This window comes from Phyllopteryx taeniolatus, chromosome 7 (assembly GCF_024500385.1).
Source record: "Phyllopteryx taeniolatus isolate TA_2022b chromosome 7, UOR_Ptae_1.2, whole genome shotgun sequence".
NCBI classification, from domain to species: domain Eukaryota; kingdom Metazoa; phylum Chordata; class Actinopteri; order Syngnathiformes; family Syngnathidae; genus Phyllopteryx; species Phyllopteryx taeniolatus.
In genome coordinates, this window is record NC_084508.1 from 2730423 (window position 1) to 2749632 (window position 19210).

At 46.2% G+C, this 19210-nt stretch overlaps 1 protein-coding gene across 1 annotated transcript in view; it reads right to left on the reverse strand.

Annotated features, from left to right (window-relative positions):
• Nucleotides 1–19210, reverse strand: part of sh3rf1 (SH3 domain containing ring finger 1) — a 55564-nt gene that overhangs the window by 3616 nt on the left and 32738 nt on the right. Inside the window, exons 3-11 of the mRNA XM_061779367.1 lie at nt 18616–18891; nt 17879–17974; nt 13871–14170; nt 11192–11302; nt 7753–7880; nt 6322–6492; nt 1592–1863; nt 745–1034; nt 156–499 (exon numbers count right to left, since the gene is read on the reverse strand). Of these exons, the coding sequence (XP_061635351.1) occupies nt 156–499; nt 745–1034; nt 1592–1863; nt 6322–6492; nt 7753–7880; nt 11192–11302; nt 13871–14170; nt 17879–17974; nt 18616–18891 (1988 nt within the window). The remainder of the gene's footprint in view (nt 1–155; nt 500–744; nt 1035–1591; nt 1864–6321; nt 6493–7752; nt 7881–11191; nt 11303–13870; nt 14171–17878; nt 17975–18615; nt 18892–19210) is intronic.

Sequence of the window (19210 nt, forward strand, 5' to 3'; positions counted from 1 at the left end):
TTAAACTAAAACTTTTAAAACATTTAAAATTTTGTTTTACCAGTCCTACCAGTTCAGTGTGAAAAATAATAGCAATACTATAAAATCTTTTTTCGTTTTTTAGTTGACTTGATGTTTGTTTTCTTAAAAAAATATAGTTCCCATCGGGCAGGTACCTCTCACAGATGATGGGCCGGGCGTCATGCTGCAGCGATGACAGCGAGGAGCACGGCTGGCGAGGGGGCGGAGCGATGGGCGCGCTTCCGTCCAGTGCGCCGGTCCTCCGATGGGAGCATGGGTCCGACGAAGAAGAGGAGACGGACGATGACGACAGCGAGGGGGCGGCATCGACATCCTGGCCGCCGAAGGAGGAGGAGGGAAGGGAAGCCTCGGGGCCCGCTGCACCTTGGGGCGACTCTCCGGTGGCGGCTTGCTCTGTCTCAAGCGTGGGCGAGGAAGGCGGCGACTGACGTGACTTCTTCTTGTTGGACAGCAGCTTCAGAAGACTTTTCTTTTCTCTCTGTGGTAACAACAAAACAACAGCGAATGCAACAAACTTTAGTTTCTTTTGTATGACTCCCGGGCAGCACAGTTGACTAGTTGTTAGCACATCTGCCTCACCGTTCTGTGGCACTTATCCAAAAAGAGCGCAAACTATTGATGTTGCACTTTCAAAAAGAGACTATTAATGTAGCACTTTATTAAAAAGAGGACAAACTATTCATGACAAGCGCTATAAATATGGACGGCTGTATCATTTCCTACCTTCATGTCCTTGTCCAGGCGGCATACGAGGGCGGCGCTGGTCGCGGCGGCACCGAGAGCGGAACTGTTCCCGGCGAGGACGGGCACGGGTCTCAAGGCGTCTCCCTCCAGGGAGGCGGCGCTGACGTTTGGCGGGGTGAGGGAGGCGGCGGCGCAACCCAGCGACACCGCCGCCCGAGCGCAGCCCTGAGTGGGGCCGGGGGAGGGCTGGGGGCACGCAGTGAGGTGCGGGAGGTAGGTTCCGGGCGGTGGCACAGCTGCGGTGGGGCGGTCCTGACCGTGGCATGCAGCTGGAAACAGAATTTCAAATTTCTTACCAGGAATACAGTCAAATGCTCAAAATCAGATTTCAGCCTCCGTGCCAATCTAATCGTCCAGAGCCCTACAGAATCAGTCGTGCTGGTCCATGTAACTGAAACGATATTAGGAATGGGGCTCTGTTTCTGTAACCGATAACATTTCAAATTCGTTCTCACAGAGCCAGACGACTGGCCCTCGATGTGATCTGCATTTCTCCATCCTCTGATCGGTTGGTCAGAGCAAAACTTGTTACAGTCAAATTCTGCACACATTAATACATTTAATAATCAGCATCTCGGGTAAGTATGACGCATCAAATTTATGTTCGTTTTTGTCATGCTGTTCGGTAAATACTGATTCTGAACTCCTCCAGATGATGTAGGTGGCACAGTTACTTTTATTTTGTGAGGTAGCTATTGATGGTTTTATGGTATTGCGACATTATAGTTGTGGTATTTAAAGCTGTGCCAGATCCACACCTGGAAATAAAAGCTAAAAAGCTAATCTTTTTGGTTCACTTTAAAAGCTCAAGTCCCGATGGACCTACCTGTCCTGACGGCGTTGCGAGCCTGATTCACAGTCATCTGTGAGCTGAGGTGTAACGGTACTTTGGGCTGCTGGCCAGTGGCGGTCTGAGCCACAGTTACGGGCACCGCGGGCTGAACGGCGACGGAGGTGACGGCGTTAACGACGGGGGGATGTTTGACGGAGTCGGGGACCGCCACGATGGCTCCTTGGTGGCCGGACGAGGGGCTGACGATGGTGATCCCTCTGCCCGCCTGCATGGGTAACTTGGCCTGGCTGCTCCCTGACGCCGTCCTGAAAGGGGGGGGGGAAACGTAGGTGATGTTACAACTGTGACATGACAGATGCACACAGATAAGTGCATACAATCTAGGATATAAAGAAGGGAAAATGTCTTCCAGATTCCAAATTGGGTCCAAGGGAATAATGTAAAGACAGCCTACTTCTTCTTTTCCTTTGGGGTTGTCCCTTTAGGGGTCACCACAGCGCGTCATCCTTTTCCATGTAGGCCTCCCTCTGCATCCTCCTCTCGAACACCAACTGCCCTCATGTCTTCCCTCACGACATCCATCAACCTTCTCTTTGGTCTTTCTCTAGCTCTCTTGCCTGGCAGCTCCATCCTCATCATCCTTCTACCAATATACTCACTATTTCTCCTCTGCTCTCTCTAACTTTGTCTTCAAAACAACGGATCTTGGCTGTCCCTCTGATGAGCTCATTTCTAATTTTATCCAACCTGGTCACTCCGAGAGCGAACCTCAACATCTTCATTTCCGCCACCTCCAGCTCTGCTTCCTGTTGTCTCTTCTCTAATCCGTCCATCATGGCTGGCCTCACCACTGTTTTATAAACTTTGCCCCTCATCCTAGCAGAGACTCTTCTGTCTCATAACACACCTGACACCTTCCTCCACCCGTTCCAGCCTGCTTGGAAACATTTCTTCACTTCCTGACCACACACACCATTGCTCTGGAGGGTTGACTCCAAGTATTTCAAGTCCTCCACCCTTGCAATCTCTTCTTCCTGTAGCCTAACTCTTCCCCCATCACCCCTCTCATTCATGTACATATATTCTGTTTTACTTCGGCTAATCTTAATTCCTCTGCTTTCCAGTGCATCCCTCCATCTTTCTAACCGTTCCTCCACCTGCTCCCTGCTTTCACTGCAGATCACAATGTCATCTGCAAACATCATGGTCCACGGGGATTCCAGTCTAAACTCACCTGTCAGCCTATCCATCACCACTGCAAACAGGAAGGGGCTCATGGCTGATCTCTGATGCAGTCCCACCTCCATCTTAAAATCGTCTGTCACACCTACAGCACACCTCACCGGTGTTCTGCTGCCCTCGTACATGTCCTGTATTATTCTAACATACTTCTCTGCCACTTCAGACTTCCGCATGCAGTACCACAGTTCCTCTCTGGGTACTCTGTCATAGGCTCTCTCTAGATCTACAAAAGACACAATGTAGCTCCTTCTGACCTTCTCTGTACTTTTCCATCAACATCCTCAAGGCAAATAATGCAACTGTGGTACTCTTTCTAGGCATGAAACCACTCTGTTGCTCGCAAATACTCATTTCTGTCCTAAGTCTAGCCTCCACTACTCTTTCCTATAACTTCATCGTGTGGCTCATCAACTTTATTCCTCTATAGTTCCCTGCCTCTGCACATCACCCTTGTTCTTAAAAATGGGCACCAGCACACTTTCCCTCCATTCCTCAGGCATCTTCTCACACGGTAGAACAAGCTGGTCAAAAACTCCACAGCCACCTCTCCTAGATGCTTCCATACCTCCACAGGAATGTCATCAGGACCAACTGCCTTTCCATTTTTCATCCTCTAATGCCTTTCTAACTTCCGCCTTACTAATCATTGCCACTTTCTGGTCCACCACACTTGCCTCTTGTACTCTCCCTTCTCTCTCATTTTCCTCATTCATCAACTCCTCGAAGTATTATTTCCATCTAGCTAGCACACTGCTGGCACCAGTCAACATATTTCCATCTCTGTCCTTAATCACCCTAACCTGCTGCACATCCTTCCCATCTCTATCCCTCTGTCTGGCCAACCTATATAGATCATTTTCTCCTTCTTTAGTGTCCAACCTGGCATACATGTCATCATATGCCTCTTGTTTGGCCTTAGCCAACTCCAACTTTGCCCTATGTCGCATCTCAATGCCTCTCCTCGGCCCTCTCAGTGTCCCACTTCTTCTTAGCTAACCTTTTACCTTGTATGATTTCCTGTACTGTGAGGTTCCACCACCAAGTCTCCTTCTCTCCTTTCCTGTCAAAAGATACTCAAAGTACTCGCCTGCCTGCCTCTCTAATCACCTTGGCTTTAGTGGTCCAGTCTTCTGGAAGCTCCTCCTGTCCACCAAGAACCTGTCTCACCTCTTCCCGAAAAGCTGCCCAACAGTCCTTCCTGTCTCTGCTTCCACCACATGGTTCTCTGCTCTGCCTTTGTCTTCCTAATCTTCCTCCCCACCACCAGAGTCATCTTACACATAACCATCCTTTGCTGTCTAGCCACACTCTCCCCTACCACTACCTTACAGTCGGTGACCTCCTTCAGATGACATCGTCTGCACAAGATGTAATCCACCTGGGTGCTTCTACCTCCGCTCTTGTGGGTCACCCTATGTTCCTGGCTCTTCTGGAAAAAAGTGTTCACTACAGCCATTTGCATCCTTTTTGAAAAGTCTACCACCATCTGTCCCTCCAAGTTCCTTTCCTGGATGCCGTACTTACCCATCACTTCTTCATCACCCCTATTTCCTTCAGCAACATGCACATCACAATCTGCACCAATCATGACTCTCTCTCTCTCTGGGATGCTCCTTCCAGAATTTCTCTTTCACCTCTAGGTCACATCCTACCTGTGGTGCATAGCCACTAATCACATTATACATAACAACCTCAATTTCAAGTTTCAGCCTCATCACGCGATCTGATACTTTTTTCACCTCCAAGACATTCTTAGCCAACTCTTCTTTTAGAATAACCCCGACTCCATTTCTCTTCCCATCTACACCATGGTCAAATAATTTAAACCCGGCCACTAAACTTCTAGCCTTACTGCCTTTCCACCTAGTCTCCTGGACACACAATATATCAACCTTTCTCCTAATCATCATGTCAATCAACTCCCGAGATTTTCCGTCATAGTCCCAACATTCAAAGTCCTCACATTCAGTTCTAGGCTCTGTGCTTTCCTCTTCTCTTTCTGCCGAAGAACCCGCTATAGACCTCTTCTTCTTCTTTGACTTCGACCCACAGTAGCTGAATTTCCACCGGAATTATTTGGATGAACGCTCACAATTGTTTGGCAAGGTTTTAAGACGGGTGCCCTTCCTGACGCAACCCTCTGCATTTATCCAGGCGTGGGATCGGCCTACAGTTTGCACTGGCTTGTGGCCCCCATAGGGCTGCATTAATGACAGCCTACTTAAACTTGACAAATTACACCCTGATCTGAAAGACTCAGACATTAGAAAATGTTAAATGGGCTTTTGCATGGATTTCAATTGCTTCCAAATGTGCAATCTTAATCAGATTCTGAATGAAAATGGACTTGAAAGCCAAAAAGTCAAACCGTCCAAAAGTCAAACAAAACTCAGAGAGCAAACTCATCATGCAACGTGTCAGCAAATCTCGTGAAATTTCAGCTCAGTTAGCATCTAAATGTAGGAGTGTCAAACTCATTTTTTGGGTCTCAGAGGGCCACTATGACTGTAAAAGCATACACGTAAATCTTTTGTTGCCTCATCATAGTATTCCATATACACAACAAATGGATAAGTAGTTTTGAAATCAGAAGTCAAGGATAATAGTTTGTTCAACTATTGTTCAAATTACTGTAAAAAGGGGTTTGGTCACAATAAACACTTATAAATATCTCAACATTATTATGTATTAAATATGACTATTTGAAATTGTGGCACAGGTTTTAGCAAGAACCATGGAAGTTGACACAAATGATTTGATTTCACGGACCCCTTAAAATGATGTGGCGGGCCAGATGTGGCCCCTGAGCGTTGAGTTTGACAACTGTGATCTTCAGGATTAACTCCACAAGTGTTTCCAAAGGTTTTGGGAATTTGGGCATTTTTGTGTGTTTTCTTTGTGATGCCACTACAGAAGCGTAAAAGCCGTTGCAAATGGTTAAAGTGTTACGATAACCATAACACGGCAGCACGGTGATCGACTGCTTAGCACAGCTGCCTCACAGTTCAGAGGACCGGGTTCTCCGATTGGCTGCCGACCAGTTAAGGGCGTACCCCGCCTCTCGCCCGAAGACAGCTGGGATAGGCTCCATCACGCCCCCGCGACCCGCGTGACGATAAGCGGTACAGAAAATGGATGGATAACCATAACACAGGAAAAATTAACTTATTGTGACAAGCGTATTGCTTAGTTTTCATTCATTGATAACAGCAATAGCTATAATGCCCCTAGCTGAGAGTTGCCGTTCATTTTCCATTGTTGCTCAAAGGTTTATAACGCTGCGACACCGATGCTATAAAAATCAGTCAAATGACAGCTCGTTTCTCTGAAAAATTCGCAAGTTGGGTTACTCTTCAGTCATGGTATCGCTGTAGTTCCAAGATGCCACAAGAAGGCACCAAAGCAACTATTTCATTGGTTTTGCCTGAGCAAATAGATTGTGTTCCACTTTGGAGGTCCCATTACGTGCATATCAAAACTGAACTGAACTAAAAACAAAAAACCGTTAACCTTCAACCAACCTGCTGACTGGACTCATGTAGTTCCCCGGGAACACTCCGATCTTGCCGGTGTGCATGGAGGTGCCCTTGAACCAGCCGTCCTGACAGCGCTCCAGCACCAGGAACATCTCACCCTTCCTCAGCTCCAGCTCATCCTCCTTGCGGGGGACGTAGGGGAACATGGCCACGTAGCTGGAGCCGCAAAATAAACACATCAAAGACATTAGTCCATGACTAGCAAACACAGGAAGTTTATCTATCCTCACAACGCGGACCCTCCGGCAGTAACATCCCCCCCCCACAACTCCCTCTAGCGTGACACGGAATTTGCGGGTCACGTCTCTATTGGGCCGGCGAGGAGTCACAGCTGGGATGTTGTCGACATGAAATCCCATGGAGACATCGGACGTGTGTACACATTAAGCGGACGCAAATGGCGGCATCAAATTCTAAACAGGTATGAGTGGGCTGCCTCGGAGGAGGTTTAAAAGTCATGGGATCATATAAAAAAAAAGGTCTTTTGGCGCTATCTTGTGGCATCTTGATGCCAAGAAACTATGTTCAAGTAAGTTGAGTAGCTCCAAGTAGTACTATATTGTATGGCATTTAAAAGAACTTTTAGGGGGTTCATCAAATACTCGTGGATTTTTGGTATCCCATCATGACTCGGCATAGCAGAGGTCCACTGTACATGCATGTGTCTTTAAGAGGCGGGGCCTTGTGGGGTGCCGTGTGACGCTAATGAGTCGCGTGAGTGTTTGAGTGTGAGATGTTGTCCACAGCAGCTTCACCTGAGTGTACTCGTTTGAGTTTTGTTGTTGTCCCGGCGCTCAATAAACAGCTGAAAAGAGCATCAACAACCAGGGCATTACGGTAAGTAAGGATAGTGTAAAAACCCATTTTTAAAAAACGACTCCTTAAAATTCCACAATACAGCGGGGGCGCAAAAAATTAACCACGATACAATGGGGGAACACCAAATCGTGGGAAAACGTTTGTGCTGAAGGGCCACATTTGATTTAAAAATGGACAGTCTTGAGGGGGAAAAAAAAGAATGTTAAAATGTTCATGTAAACTCTATAAATCTTTTTCCTGTAAGAATAATTCATTGTCATCTTTAATAGCATTATTTACAAAAACAAATATTTTTCGTTTTAGTAAGCTACTTACAATAAATAAATGACCCAATTGGGCAGCACTGTGGCCGACTGGAAGGAACGTGAGATCCTTAATTTGCCCTACCTTTTTTCTAAATTGTCAATAGGTGTAAATATGAGAGTGAATAGTAGTTTGTATAAAAGTGCAGTGTCACTGACTGGCAACCAGTCCAGGGTGTACCTGGACTCCAGCTAGACTCCAACTCACCCAGGAACCTCATGAGGACCCACACTTTAGAAAATGGATGGACAGATGGCTGTTTTTATAGGAGGCACGACTGTTTTTCAAACTCACACTGTGGGTCTTTGTCTGCCGCCCTGGTCGCCAACGCTGGGGGAGGGCCTCTGCCCCGCTACCAGCGAGTACCCAGCGCTTCCGGCGGACGACTGCGGCGGAGGAGGTGGCGGTGGCGGGAGAGCGTCCTGCGGGATGGCAAGAGAGAATGGTAAAGGTGATTATTATTATTATTACTATCATTATCGCGTGACAATCCATAACCGTTCTCTCGATACTGTTCGGGAAACAGAAACTAGTAATTTGAACACCTTTGCGTTATCTGGGGAAACCTGTTTGATGGCAAGCCGTTTATGGTAAGACCTTTGAGCATTTATTCCACATCCTTGATATCCAGCTTAAGGTCCATTTACTAGTACAGTGGTGCTTTGAGATAGGAGCTGTCGTTCTGCCGATTTTTTTTGACTTGCGAGAGAAAATTTGAGATACAAGCGCCGTATGGTGACAGTGAACTCAACTCAACTCCCTTCACAATAAGCAGCAGTTTGGTAGATCATAAAAAAATTTTCAAAAAAGAGGTTTCAAACCGTTTCCAACTCCCAGATGACGTTTACTGTCAAACTAAACATAAAACGAAATGTTGTTTATTTTAAAAAAACACATTGCTTTGCCGTACAAAAGTTTGTTTATCTTAATGGTAAAAAAAACAATGCATAACCGGCATACAGTAGGTGGCTAACGAATCAGTGACAGCATCAGTGTCGTGGTGTTATAACCCCTTTTCAGCAACGGGCATTCAAACAAATGCTTAACACGTAGACAGACAATATAACAACACTCATAGGCATATATTCTTTATTGTCTGCGAAGAACAATTATTATTACTGCAGCTTATGGAGAAGTAACTTGTGACCATCTCTATGTATTATACTGCCCCTAGGTGGCCAAGGCGCGCTCACCAGAAGGAACAGCACAATGTCCATTGAATTCAAGCATAAAAAAAATGGAGCAAAAACTGTTTAATTCATTACATTCTATTTAATTATGTCATTACTGTATGTTTTTAAAAAGTACATTACAGAGCGTAATTTTTCTCATCAAAAACAAAACACTTTTTTTTTTTTTAAAGGCTGGAACAGATTAATGGCATTTCCATTCATTTCAATGGGGAAACATGATTTTAGATGTGGTCACGGACTGAATTAAACTTGTATCTCAAAGCACCAATGTCTATACAATTAAGACAATTCTGTGACTAATACGGTGTTGAATAAATGCTCAAAGGGCATTCGGTATTGAATAAAATTTGAAAAATGTGCCAGGAGCTAAGAGGCTGGAAGAGTCACAGAAAGGCATATAGGGAACGTCCTTATTCACCTGTTGTGAATTGCCGTTCAGTTCCTTGTGAGAGACCAGCAAGTTGTGAAGCACTGAAAGACTGAACAGTTGGACAGGTGCATTCAAAAGTTTAGGTCAAATTATGTTCAGCTGTTAAAGTGCGTTTTAGGTTCATCCTGAAATTTCCCCCAGAGCCCAATATGCCTAGAAGTTAAAGAATATCAAAATGGACCCTCAGTGGAAAAGGTTTGGACCCCAGTTTGTTTAAAAGTGACAAAGTAAGCCCATCTGTCCTCTGCTCTCTGCCTTCCATTTTGTGCTTTTTGCTTGTTTGTTTGTTGCTAGGAGACAGAACAGCTGTACCAGCAGCAGAGGTGCCAGCCCAGAATTTAACGCAGACCATATGAAATGACAAATCCCAACTCTGATCAACTCAGATTCATCTTGGCGGTTGTAACGATGGCAAAATCCCCCTTTTACCCTGTAAGCGCTATAATTGTATCCATGTGTGTGCGCCTGTCTAGTTCACGCAGCTCTATGCCGGGCCCACCAACAACCTGTTAAAAAGTCAACAAACTGAGCGGCCGTGTGGTAACGTCCACGACACGACAGGGGTGCCGAGTGGTCCTCCGCCCCCCCTGAGCGACATGCGCACAAGGGTCAGAGCGTCTTACGGTTGACTGGCGACGCTGGACCTGAGATAATTAGGCCGCCTGCGGGATACAGAAATCATCTGTACAAAAACATCACGTAAGGTTTCCCAAGTGAAGCGGAGAGCTCCACCTTTTGTGTGCGCATTCCTGCTCATTCGCAAACTTGGCATGCCAGTGTACACACACACACACACACACACACAGGAAGCTTGTGTGCACGTTTGTGTAGGCTGAGAGCTATTATTACCATTTTTTCCCCAACATTAACAAGTAGAAACCGAGGGATTTCGCTTAATTTTGCTTTGTGCTTGCATATCTCGGGAGACTTCCGATCGGCGAACATCTTTCGGATTGACTATTTTGTGTTTTCTTCTGCTTTTTGTGGCGAAGAGGGATGGTCAGGGGAAAAAACACAGGAAATGGAACAAATGGAACCAATCAATTTTCCCCATTGAAATTCACTGAAGTGCTATTACGGTGAACCGCGAATAGCGGAAATAAGCGGCTAATTCACGGCCATTACGATTGCGTTGAAAAAAATAATACAATAATTTTTTTTAAACCCCACAATTCCTAAATAAGCGGGGATAAACCACCAATAAGTTCTGGGTTGGTTCCACACAAAAAAGAAAAAAATTATAATAAAAAAAAAAAATAATAATTGGCAAAAAATTAAAAAGTGATCAAAATATAGAAAAACAAATTGGAAAATAAATATCTGTGGATAGGTGAATCCGTGGGTGCCAAACCACAAGTATGCAGGGGTTCCACACTGTAATCCCTTTTAGACACCAAAACATGACAACTTTTTGTTACGTTTTTACGCAAGAAAAATAGCACTTTATTACATAAAACACAAAAGAGAATTGAAATAAACTGGTTTTATAAAGTATAATTACTGTATGTACTGTAGTATTCTTGTGTTGGCTGTGTCCCTTTAAGGGGTGTGGCCTAGTACATGACATCAGGAGCTGCAGTCAGGTTGGTCAGTTAGCCTGCGTGTGAGCACTCTGGATGAGAGTTGACAATACACAATACTGAAGACAGAAGTGTTCATTTGAAGAAAATACTTACGTTTGCTGATTTTTTCACCCCTTATAGCGACTATTTTCCCCCCCTAATCAAAGGATGAGCAACAAGTAACTTTAACTCTAGTAACTTTTTGTGCTATTATTTGAGACTTCTGGAGACACCGGGACTCCCTCTAGAGCAGGAGTTGTTCATCGCTCGACATCCAGGCTGCAAATGAACGGCACAAAGCCACCACTGTCTAATTTAATTATATTCTTACTTTACTATACTTATATTTTGTTGTCTTCCCCTGTTCCATAACCGTGAAGACAAAGATTTACTTGGTTGTTTAATTTCATGCTAGTCGGTTGAGCTGGCAGTCCAACTATTTGTATACAAGCAATTCAAAAGAAAATCTTTGTAAGCAGTTGATACACCAGCTTGTAGCCAGACTGAACGTATTCTTAATTGTTGCCTTGGTAAAGGTCTGCACCTACCAGCGGAATGGATGTGTAGCTGGTCTCCGAAGGAAACGTGAAGACCGTTGCTGTGGTGACGGGACTGCTCGGGGGCGGTGTCACGATCAGTCCGGTTGTGCAAATGTGTACCTTTCAAACAGAACAAATGTGGCTCATCAAACATGATGGAAAATTCCACGCACATGTGACAAATGCAAATGATTTGGAATCATCATAAAGAGAACCTCTAAAGGAGGTGTGGGTAAACCTTTGTGCTTAAGGGCCACATTTGATTTTTAAAATGAACGCATGGCCAGATTATTCGTAGATGAGGTTAAAGACAATTATTTCATTTTAAATTTTCTTTTTATATTTTCAAAATATCTTTTTATACCTTAAAATAATCCTTTAGAATTCATTTAATTATAATTTACCAATAATTTAATAACATTTAAAACCCCAGCCACACGTTTTAAACATTAAAACTTATTTCAAACACACTTTTTAAACATATAGTAAATGTATTTGAACAAAAAAAAGCAATCATAAACTGCATAGAAAATGTGTAATAAAAGAATAAAAAATAAAAACATTCAGTTTATAGTTTAAGCATAAAAATTGCTCGCTATCAACGAAACGGCTGCTTGTCGTGAAATGAGTTGAGTTCACTGCCACTCTACAATGCTTGTATCTAAAAATATTGCTTGCAAGGCAAAGCAAATAAAAAAAGGCTGTTCGTATGTCGAAACATTTGTGTCTCAAGGCACCACTGTATTTCTGTCTCATCTGTGTAGGGTGTAACAGCACACCTTTATTTGATTTCTACAATAACAAAACAAAAAAAAATGGCCCCTATAGTAAAGGATTAATGTGCTCTACTGATTGGCCAAGGTTAAAGAGTTAACGCAACTATTGTAGGACTCTCAATAATAAATGTCAGGTGACCCCTGGGGACATACTTTGTCCACTCCTCATATACTGTAGAGCATAACAACAGACAACACAGTTTCACCGGGTTGTCACATTGTGTGATCTTGCTTCTCGCCGAGGTGGCCACCGCGACCCTTCCCATTGGCCGACCGCAATCAGGTGACACGTGCGACACCTGATTGGCTCGTCATGCGCGTGAGAGCGCGGCGGTGTCGTGGTAACAAGGCCCCAGTGTCGCTGGCACAATATCTCCCTGTGGCCTGTGTGCTCGCTCGCTCGCTCGCTCTCAGCACGCATGACTGCACCAGGCCGGGACGCCCCTTAAAGTGAAGCTCCAACTGCATCTGCAGTCTCGAAAATGTGTCTACAAGCCACTTTACTGCCAGACTGACATGATTTTGCTTTCTGGTGTCAACCGCGACGCTTTGAGAAAAAGAGTTGACGGCAGGAGTGTTGGCTTCCCAAATACTCCCCCGGGCAACGGGAGCCGACCTTTGTTGTCTTTTTGTCTGTCTGCTGGAAAGATCAGTCAGGTGGAGGTTGGAGGAGGGTTGTGTGTGAGTATGTGTGGGGGCAGTGACCGAACCAAAATGTATGACTTCCTGTTCAATTTTGAGCATGGGTGCTTGAGACTTTTTCATGCAACCTGTTATGATAGACATGCCCACAAAATTTTGTGTAGAATAATAAAACCGGTGTTAGTGGCTTGTTTTTCTTTCCAACTTTAAGTGAGTTTTTTTTTATGGGGGGGGGGGGGGGGGGGGGGGGTCGGGGTCGTGTTTGGGTTTTTCTCAATGTAAGTCAAAGAGCGATTAGTGCATTCCTCCGCTCCTCTTTATTATTTTAGCGCTCTTTAAACACCTTAACTGATGCTGGCCGCTTATTTGGGTCTATTCGCAGCGCAGGCGGGCTCAAACAAATTGGCACGTCTGCGAGCGTGTCTAACCACGTCCAAAACCTCCGGCAGCTGACGACCATAAAGCAGCTGCTGTCATGTCTGGCTAGCACCGCGGGGACCCGGAGGCCTGAAGACGTTTTTCACAGGCGAGTGGAGTCATGCAGCCACGCATTGCTTGACGCTCGGATGGAGCATTGCTACCATTATGTCATATTTCGTGTGCTTTTCGCATGGATTGGCAGATTATCAGCATACCCCTTTGGGAAGATGAAATATGGTAATCATATTTTGGTAACCATGAATACAATGAATACAGGATGTACAGGGTGGGCCAAAAGGAGGTATAGAGTGAAAGTAGGGACACGTTCCAGACCCATCTGCAATAGGTGAAAATCAACGACATAGACAGACCATTTAAAAAACATTTAAAAAATATATTTTTACCCCTCTGGCATGTTTTAAACACATCTAAAGTTATTTAAAAAAAAAAAAAACATTTTTAAATACATTGTAAACATTTAAACGCGCACAAAAAAATTATAAGCATAAAATGTACAGAAAATACTGGACATACTGTCGGGTCTGTGTATATGCGTGTGCGTGGTGGGCTTGTGACATCGGTGAGTCTGTATGTGTCTGGGCGTGAGCTGTTGCCATCAGCAACTCCTGCCTGAGTGTATTTGTGCTTTACTGTTCGGCTGAAAAGTGTATCAGCAACTGTGGCTCTCCTTTCCCACATGTGAGGAAATTGTAAAATTTAAAACACTGGGAAAACCCATAAAAAAACAACCCCTTAAAAAACACAGTATATTAGGGGGTGTGGACGATGAACCGTGCCATAACAGAGGCAGAGGTCTGTAGTTTCCCCTGGAGTGTTCTCGACATGTTACCTGTGAAGGTGCGCTGCAGGAAAGCCCCCCGCTGATCTCGCCGATGCGGGCGGCGGCGGTGGGGTTGCTGGAGCTGATGAGCACCGGGCCGCTGATCTCCATGGAGTGGCGTTGCGGGGGCGGAGCCAGCATGGGCTTGTGGGACATGGTGAGGGAGGTGAAGGAATGTCGCTTCTTGCTGTTCTTCTTGTCCCGATGGCCGCCGTTGCTCTGGGGCCCCGAGGAGGCCCCCTCACCTGATTCGCCGTTGGTGTCGGAGTGCTTGTCCGACTCGATGAGCTGCCGGGCCGCAGAGTTGAACTAGGAGGGAGGAGAAAATGGCGGGGGGGATATTGGTCAGGCCCGCTTCAGCTGGTTTATTTATTCGCCTGAATGTCAGTCAGTCAGTGTGGAAGCAGTTTGGTGTGGAAGAATCCCATCAAGAGGCTTCCCCATCCCCACAGGGGGAGATTAACGAGCCAGCTATGAAACTGTCGACTTTGTGACCCGTTTCAGGTGCTCTGATGTGCACAACTTAAAGCAGTAGCACTCTAATTACAGGCTCTTCCAAGCTTCGTTGCCCCGAGCAGATCCATCTAGGCTACATAAAAGTTAAGAATTTGACTCCACCGCAGTGCCGGTTAATTGTCTACACGTCTGCGCAGTAAATCAAGACAGGCAGGAGTCTTTGCAAAATGTCAGGTGGAGCACTTTAAACTCATCTCAGGTTAGAGTGATCTTAAACAGTCATTGTAACCATGACTTAATGGGGGCATATGGTAAATTCACTTTTTGATTGCCTGTATACAAATAGTTTGGTCTCTGTGGAGTGTCAGCCAGCCCAATTATGCATGATATACTTACACAACCAAGTGCCGCAATTTCTCGTGTGTAATGCGCATTTCCCCCCCCCCCCCCCCAAAAATGTCAAAAGTCAATAGTGCGCATTATACATAGGTAGAAGGGTTTTCCACAATTTTGAGGCCAACTTTGGAGGTGCGGCTTATACATGGGTGCACATTATACACGAGAAATTACGGTACATCTTTTGTGAACTGCCTACATCTGAAGATGTGGCTGTGAGCGAGCCCTTCAGAACTTTGCATAATTGTGATGTCACAATATTTCTTAATAGTTGTTTTTGATGATGCTGTCTACCTTATGGGCCACATCACCAAGAGGTTTTTCTGACCCTGACTTCAGTTCAGCGCCAGTTTGTGAAGCTTTATGGCAGTCACAATGTTCCAACGCGTAGTACAATTTACATTATCCAGGGCAAGTTTCTCTATAAACGAACCGTTCTTGACAAACCATGCAATGGAAGGCAGGTGTTCGTGCAAAGCCAAGTAAAGTTTATTGGGAGGGCTGCACTGGAATTTAGGATCCACATAATCTCGATTTAGCGAATGGTTCAGAGAGTGATAAAGCTTTACCAGTACCAACTTTAGGTTGTTGAGCATCATAATGTTCCTCTTGAAGCCTTTGAACAACCTAAATTCCGTATTGGTAAAGCTTTACAACTCTCAGAAGCATCCGCTGAATCAAGCTTTTGTTTGATGCTGAATTCCAGTGGAGCCCTCCAGATAGACTTTCCCTGGCTTTGCACGAACGCATACTCTGGCAGTCTGGTGTTTTCATCAGTGGTGGTCGTAGCAGGCCTTCCGCTATGTGGTTTGTCAAGAACAGATCTAGTTTTGAGAAACTTGTCATGGATTGGGCAAATTGTTCGACGCATTCAAGCAGTGTGACGGACATAAAACCTTTCAAACTGGCGCTGAACTGAAGGCAGAAACAGAATATCTTCTTATCAGGAGGCAATTTTGCAACGCTGCTTCTATGTTAATTGGCGAGCCATGGGAAAGGGAATGCTCTGCTTTAAAACACTGCAAAGCCTAAGCAAATAATGAGCATTACAATAATTAAGTATACGATACCATCCATCCAGCAACAGCAATGTTTTAAGAAGGGGGACTTCTTAGAAAGGGGGACCACCACCCCAGTCTGCCAATCCAGAGGCACCGTCCCCAATGTCCACGCGATGTTGCAGAGGTGTGTCAACCAGGACAGCCCCACAACATCCACAGCCTTTAGGAACTCTGGGGGAATCTCATCCACCCCCGGGGCCTTGCCACCGAGGAGCTTTTTAACCACGTCGGTGACCTCAACCCCAGAGATAGGAGAGCCCACCTCAGATACCCCAGACTCTGCTTCCTCATGGGAAGGCGTGTCGGTGGAGTTGAGAAAGTCTTCAAAGTATTCTCCCCACCGACTCACAACGTCCCGAGTCAAGGTCAGCAGCGTCCCATCCCCACTATACACAGCGTTGGTGGTGCACTGCTTTCCCCTACTGAGACGCTGAATGGTGGAGCAGAATTTCCTCGAAGCAGTCCGAAAGTCTTTCTCCATGGCCCCACCGAACTCCACCCACGCCCGGGTTTTTGCCTAAGCAACACCAAAGCCGCATTCCACTTGGCCAGCCGGTACCCATCAGCTGCCTCAGGAGTCCCACAGTCCAAAAAGGCCTGATAGGACTCCTTCTTCAGCTTGACGGCATCCCTCACCCCTGGTGTCCACCATCGGGTTCGGGGATTGCCGCCACGACAGGCACCGACTACCTTATGGCCACAGCTCCGGTCGGCCGCCTCGGCAATAGAAGCGCGGATCATGGTCCACTCGGACTCATCGGAGCCAACTCACGGTTGATGATCGGTTGACAGCTCCGCCCCTGTCTTCACCCGAGTGTCCACAAAGTCGATCATCGAACGGCGACCTAGGGTGTCCTGGTGCCAAGTGCATGTGTGGACACCCTTATGCTAGAACATGGTGTTCGTTATGGACAATCCGTGATGAGCACAGAAGTCCAATAACAGAACACCATTCGGGTTCTGATCGTGGGGGGCGCTCCTCCCAATCACGCACCTTCCAGGTCTCACTGTCATGGCCCACATGAGCATTGAAGTCCCCCAGCAGAACGATGGAGTCCCCAGCGGGAGCGCTCCCCAGCACCCCCTCTAAGGACTCCAAAAAGGGTGGGTACTCTGAACTGCTGTTTGGTGCATAGGCACAAATAACAGTCAGGACCCGTACCCCCACTCGAAGGCGGAGGGAGGCTACCCTCTCGTCCACCGGGGTGAACCCCAACGTACAGGCGCCGAGGCGGGGGGGGGGGCAATAAGTATGCCCACACCTGCTCTGCACCTCTCACTGTGGGCAACTCCAGAGTGGAAAAGAGTCCAACCCCTCTCAAGAGGACTGGTACCAGAGCCCAAGCAGTGTGTGGAGGCGAGCCCGACTATATCTAGTCTAAACTTCTCAACCTCACACACCAGCTTGGGCTCCTTCACTTCCAGACAGGTGACATTCCACATCCCTAGAGCCAGCTTCTGTAGCCGGGGATTGGATTGCCAAGGTCCCCGCCTTCGGCCCCTTCCCAGCTCACACTGCACCTGACCCCTATGGCCCCTCCCACAGGTGGTGAGCCCATGGGAAGGGGGACCCACGTTATCCTTTTGGGCCACATGGGCGCAGGCCCGGCCGCCAGGCGCTCGCCTTCGAGCCCCACCTCCAGGCCTAGCTCCAGAGGGGGGCCCCAGTGAGCCGCGTCATGGCAAAGGGAAACCTAGATCCATATATTTTGTTCATCATAGGGGTTTTTGGAGCCGTGCTTTGTCTGGTCCCTCACCTAGGACCTGTTTGTAATGGGTGACACTACCGGGTCAAATTGCCGGGTCAATGTCACTCACCAAGATTCTGTGTCAGTGCTAATAGAGAATAGCAAAATGGTAAAATGCAGTCTTTTCCAGGCAGTGTGTAAAGGCCTAATAATTCAATAAAAGCAACAAAGCCCCAACGAAAACTGCAGAATAAAGACTTTTTTTATAGCTCCGTGTGCTGCTATTTCTGAGTTCGCCACCTCAAACCATCAAAAAAGACTAAAAATAAGCGTCTGAGTAGGAAGCCACCTACGCGGTTACTTCGATCTCGCTGCACTCGGCTAATGCTAATTCTGCCGTGGCCTGTTTTTCTTACCTCCACGTACGAGATGGGGAAAATTCCAATTTTATCTCCCAGCATTCCCTCCGCCCAGTTCTCGTCCACCCGGCGGATCACAGTTAGAATGTCATCCTGGAAAACAAAAGATGATATGTTCCATGAAATTGTTTTAATTTATTCTCAAGAAACTATTATCTTTAAGTTTCCTTTGGCTGCGCTTCTTCCAGTACATTTAATTTTTTTTTGTCAAATCAGATTTCAGCCTCTATGTGTTGCTATATCAATCTAATCTTCCCAGGGCCTTCAGAATCAGTTCTGCTGCCCCATCTACAGTAACTTAAACCATATTAGAGCGCTGGCCCTCGAAGATGTCAGCATTTTTCCATCCTTTGATTGGTTGGTCAGAGCAAAACCTGTTTACAGCCAAATACGACTTAATAAAATAATAACTAAATAAAAACATCTGTAGTGATATATACAAATTAATATATTTAATTATTAGTATCTCTGGAAAGTATGATGTATTTATGATTTTCTATGATTTTTGTCATTATTTGATAAGGTGTGAATGTTTGTTTGTTTATATGTGCCCTGCGATTGGCTGGCGACCAGTTCAGGGTGCACCCTGCCTCTCGCCCGAAGCTAGATGGGATAGGCTCCAGCACGCGTCCCTAGCGAGGATAAGTGGTGCGGAAAATGGATGGATGGATGTTACTTGATATTGATTCTGAACTACTCCAGATGATGAGACCAGCACGCGGTCTCTCCGCTACCTTGGCGAACGGCAGGCAGTCCTTGTCGGCCTCCTTGTCCTTGAGCTCAAAGTCGTACAGCGCCTTGCACTGGGGCGGCGGCTGCGGCAGCGGCTTGATGACTTGCACGAAGTTGGTGGGGAAAAAGCCGTGCACGCCGCCCATCTCGCCGTGGTACCAGTTTTCGTCCACCTGCCGGCGGAGGACGATCACATCGCCCTTGCTGAACTTGAGGTCGCCCGGCTCCTTGCCGTCGTAGTTGTAGAGCGCCTTGGCACAAGGCAGCTGGGGGACACCCTGAAATCACAAGGCGGTATGAGGACGAATATCATACAGAATTTCGCTTAGTAGAGTCCATAGCAGAGATGGGGAACTCGAGTCACATGGCTTGACTCGAGTCAAATTGAGGTCACCAATTTTGGGACTTGGGACTTGCTTGGCTAATACCTATGAAACTCTCAACTTGACTTAGACCTAAACGACAGTTGTCCTGTGTGAAAATACATATTTTTAACACAGATTTTTAAAAGTGACACGAATGACAAGATAAAGATAAGATGACGTGTACTTACAGGGGTGAGCAACTTTTTTGTAGTAGACTATAATGTGATGAAAG